The sequence below is a fragment of the Coffea arabica genome, chromosome 10e (assembly GCF_036785885.1).
Source record: "Coffea arabica cultivar ET-39 chromosome 10e, Coffea Arabica ET-39 HiFi, whole genome shotgun sequence".
NCBI lineage: Eukaryota > Viridiplantae > Streptophyta > Magnoliopsida > Gentianales > Rubiaceae > Coffea > Coffea arabica.
The window spans coordinates 41,539,502-41,544,537 of NC_092328.1; the positions used below are offsets into that span (position 1 = coordinate 41,539,502).

Sequence of the window (5,036 nt, forward strand, 5' to 3'; positions counted from 1 at the left end):
AAAAGTTCTCTAGTTTATATATATAATACATTCAGGGGTGGTTATCTTTCATTTCATAGTCTTATAGATGGTCAAAAACTGAAAAGAACAAATTCTAATAAAAAAAAATGGTCTATTTTATATATATGGTTAATACATCCAGTCTGTATTAGATTCTCTCATAAGTGTAACCAAATCCCCTCTCTAATGGGGCCTTTAATTCCCTAACCAAAGTCCCTGAAAATAGAAAATGACAAATAGAGAGAAACAGAAAGGAAGCAAAAAGAATAGGGATTATGCAGTTGTTGCAGTTCCAACTTGCACCAAGTGATTGCTAGTGCATTTGTTGGTATTAACCATCAGTTGGTATTAACATTTGTTGATTGCTAGTGCATTTGTTGAAGTCTCTCCTCTTTAATTTCTATTGATTTCATGGTTAATTTCATGGCTGCTTTACATATGGCTTTTTTGGATTTTAGGAAACTGCTTTCATGGTTAATTTCATGTTCATTTCGTGGCTGCTTTACATATTACTTTTCTTGATATATGATACTGATTTCATGGCTTTTCATATGAATTTTCATATTACTTTTATGGCTGCTTTTCATATGACTTGTAGCCTTAATTTTTGAAAAGGCTAGTTTTTTTTTTGTTTTTTTTTGTTTTTTGTTTTTTTTTTAATCATTTATTTTATTCCACCAAGCAGAAAAGCCCATCGCATCGTTTAACATCCGTTGAGTCAGCGGAGCCTAGCCCGAAAGCTCGGGAGGCCTAACCTATCCATCCTAATATTCCCCCTAGCCATTTTTGGCAACATAGCAAAACTATCAAAAATGCAGTCTCTCATTAGCTCCACCCCAATATTTGCTAGTGTATCCGCTGGTCTATTCACCTCCCTATAACAGTGCGAAATGCCACGGAAGTGGGGCCTGTAGGTCATCAATTCCTCCATATCCTGTTGCAACCTCCATGGGCACGCATAAATCCCCTGCACCATATTGATCAAAACAAGCGAATCCGCTTCAATGTGCAAGTCCGTGTATCCTCTCTCCAAACACAATCTGACTCCAAAAAGCAGAGCTTTAAGTTCCGGGTGTAAGCTCGTCAACCTGCCAAAAAAACAAGAGTACCCCACTAAAAAATTGCCTTGCTCATCTCGTAAGACTCCACCCCCACCACTGAGCCCCGGATTTCCTTTCGAACACCCATCTGAATTAATCTTACACCCACCACCTGGAGCCACCCAGCTCACCGGTACAACCGCAAATTGCCGCTGTTGCCTGACCAAGAAGTCACAACACTCTCTCCAGGACAGAAACGACACTCGTACACCCGGGAATTGCCCATGAAACAGATCCCCCAGATGTTGGAGGACCTTCCGCACAACTCCTTCACACCCTGCCCCCCTTCCTTCAAAAACAGCACTATTCCTTGCCCTCCATAACTCCCAACAAATCAACGACGGGACAAACCGAAAAATATAACGCAAGAACCGGTTGTTGGAAGGCCGTAACCACCATCTCAGGACCCTATGCCGAGTCGTGCAAACTGACGAATCAACAGCCTGAGTCTCAAAATAGCCCCATACCTGCATGGCAAGGTCACCAGTGCAGAATACATGATCCAACCCCTCCGTTTGGGGTGACCCACAGCAGCAGCACCTGGAAGGACCCTGTATCCCAAGCCTCCGCAAACACTCTTGAAGAGGAAGCTTAGAAGATAACAGTCGGAGCATGAAGAAGGAAATTTTAAAAGGAAGACTTTTATGCCAGACATATGAGGCCAACCAGGACCGATTGTTTTCCTGTCGTATAACCGCATAAGCTGACGAAACAGTAAACTTACCAGTGTTCGTAAGAGACCATACCATCGAGTCGCAGCCATTCATGTCAGGCGGCCGCGTATCTAAAACACGCTGCATCAAACCGGGTTCTAGAACTTGCCGGAGCTCCCGTGCCTTCCACCCCTGATCATCAACGAAGTCCTGCACCCGATGCTCAAGAAAGACATCTACTGTCTGACACAAGGCCCCGGTACCCAACCAATTATCATGCCAAAAGTCCATCATCCCCTCTCTAACAATCCATGCAATGTGCTCGTCAGCCACCCGCTGCACCGATCGCATCCGCCGCCACGTAGCTGAGCCCCTCGGGCCCGCCTCAGCCAGACAAGGATGGAGATTCCCGCAATATTTTGCCCACATGAACTCTGCCCATAACGACCTTTTCTGTCTAAAAAGCCACCATAGTTTGACTGAGAATGCATCAAAAATCTCATTGAGCCGCCTAATACCAATCCCCCCTTCATTATAAGGCTGACAAAGATCGACCCAAGACAACCAGTGAAACTTAGGACCCCAATCCGATGAGCCCCAAAGGAAATTAGCAAAAATCTTCTCCAACTCCCTTAAGACTCCCTTAGGTGGGTAAGCCGCGGCTAGCAAATGAATCGGCATGGATGCAAGGACGCTCTTTATAAGGACAATCCTGCCTCCAGAAGATAAAGTCCTGTGCTTCCAGGACAAAATTTTGCAGGTAACGGAGTGAACAATATCAGCATAATACTCTTTCTTCATCCGTCCCACATACAGAGGGCAACCTAAGTATTTAATTGGGAAATTCCTTTGTCGGAAGCCTGTTAGTTGCCCAATCAAAATCCTACGCTGGGACTGCAACCTCGGATGAACCAGGAAACAGCTCTTCTGATGATTAATCTTCTGCCCTGAAACCGCACAATATTCCTCCAACGCCCCCATGACCATCTGTAGTGACAGCTTCAGACCACTAGTAAACACTATCACATCATCAGCATAAGCCAAGTGGGTTATGGCTGGACAGCCCACTGGAACCTTAAAAGGATTAAAATTCCTCCGCCCTGGTAGCTCGTTCAAATCCCTCGATAGCACTTCAGCCCCAATCACAAATAAAGCCGGAGAGATAGGGTCTCCTTGTCTCAACCCGCGCGTGGCTTTGAAAAAACCTTGGGGAAGTCCATTTACAATTACCGAGAACCAGACATTGGAGATTAACCTCCAAATCATGTCAATCCAGGTCTCACTGAAGCCAAATCGGCGCATAACTTGCAGCAGGAAGGGCCATGAGACTCGATCATATGCCTTCATCATATCCAGCTTGAGGATCACATTACCCCCACGGTTCCCTCTCTTCATATCTGTAACTAATTCTTGCGCGAGAAGAAAACTATCCGAAATCAACCTTCCCTGAACAAATCCACTTTGTTGTGGGGAGATAATTTGTGGAAGAATCCTTGCAAGCCTATCAGCCAAAACCTTGGAAATAATTTTATTGATAAAATTACAAAGACTGATCGGTCGGAACTGTGAGAAATCCTGTGGGCATTGCACCTTCGGAATTAGCACAATAGAAGTAGCAGCAACCCCTCTCGGCAATTCCGCACCACAGAAGAAACTGACCACCCCTGCATACACATCTGCCGCAACAACCTCCCAAGCAAAGGTGAAAAACTTCCCTGTGAATCCATCGGGCCCCGCTGCACTCTCTCCATCCATTGAGAAAATAACTTCCTTTACCTCATGCAACGTCGGAGCCTCTGTCAGCATCAGATTATCCTGCTCAGATACCAATCTCGGAATTACCCGCAGGAAGTCCTGTGGTTGAACACTCGCCTCTGCGGTGAACAAATCCTGGAAGAATGATACCGCTTCGCACCCTATCTGACCCTCAGAATCCACCCATTCTCCGTTTGCCTTTCGAATGCGGTGTATGATAGCCTTTCTTCGCTTCTCAGCTACTATATCATGGAAGTACTTTGAATTCTTGTCACCCTCAACAGCCCACTTGACCCTAGCCTTCTGCTTCCAAAAACCCTCCTCAATAGTAAGATTGTTCCGCAACCTGGCCCTTGCCTCTTGGAGTCGCACCCACTTGGCATCCGACGGATGATGATCATAGTCCTCCTCCGCCTCCATCACCGCCTTCTCCGCCTGTCGAACTGCAACAAATATATCCCCAAACTCTGTCTTCGACCACGCCCTCAAAGCCTGCTTAACAACTCGCAATTTCTCCGATAAGACACGTAGCGGTGACCCCGACATCGGCTGACCCCAACTCTCGGCAATAACATCTAGTAATCCTGTATTTTTCGTCCACACATTCAGGAAGCGAAACGGCTTTGGCTTATTATCAAGCCGTGTTACGGCCGAAATTAGCAATGGTGCATGATCCGAAGGGTCCCTCCCCAGATGCTGTACCCCAAAACCATGCTCTGAGTGCACAGCCAAGTCATTTAACAGAACCCTATCAAGCCGCTTCCATATTCTAGCCCTCTCTTGCCTATTATTACACCATGTAAACCTCGACCCCGTAAAACCGGCATCCCCCACTCCTGCTGAGGACATAAAATTAAGGAGCTCCCAATCACCCTTATCATATGAATTACAATCTCTCCATCTTGCTCCTTAATTCTTCATCCAAATCTAACTATAAGTACAAGAAGGAAAAACAGCACTAACTATACTATACTAATAAATTAAGAAAAACTAGTGAAGACTACATTTTTGGCAGTATCTCTAATCTTCCAAAGTTATCAAATAAGCCCTCCAAAGGCCCCTATTTATAGAGAATTCAAGATCAAAATGAGTTGTTTCTAGTTGGCAAATTTGCCTCTTGAAATTACTAAAAGTTGCTTCTTCAAGTCTCTACACTTTTCTTTACAGCTACAGCTGAAATTCTTAGTTGGGGAATAAATGAAAAAGTTATGTAAATATAGAACAAGTTGATGAGCAAGTTGCAGAAAACTAGAAAGAATACGTGACCTCTGGAATACGTGAGTTGGAGCTCACGTATTATCCCACATTTTCCTCTTTTGCACGTTTTCTCAATTCTGGTCAATCTTCAACTTTGTCTTTTTTTTATTGCATCAATTTCCATTGATATTTTCTCGATGATGATGGCTGAAATGCTATTGTATAAATATGAAAGTTGTAGTACTTTGAGTTAACTTTCCAATGCTCAAGAATAATCCATTTTGGAGCTCTGTAGATTGATAAATGACCAAAATACCCTTGATTGGTCAAT

General features: G+C 44.2%; 1 protein-coding gene across 1 annotated transcript; it reads right to left on the reverse strand.

Annotated features, from left to right (window-relative positions):
* Positions 1-718: 718 nt before the first annotated feature.
* Positions 719-4,357, reverse strand: LOC140015241 (uncharacterized). The gene has a single exon (XM_072067161.1). It carries the CDS (start codon positions 4,355-4,357, stop codon positions 719-721), a length of 3,639 nt encoding a protein of 1,212 aa, XP_071923262.1.
* Positions 4,358-5,036: the final 679 nt, after the last annotated feature.

Excerpts from the sequence above, each read along its gene's own strand:
- LOC140015241 (XM_072067161.1), bottom strand. The coding sequence starts at position 4,357 with ATGTCCTCAGCAGGAGTGGGGGATGCCGGTTTTACGGGGTCGAGGTTT.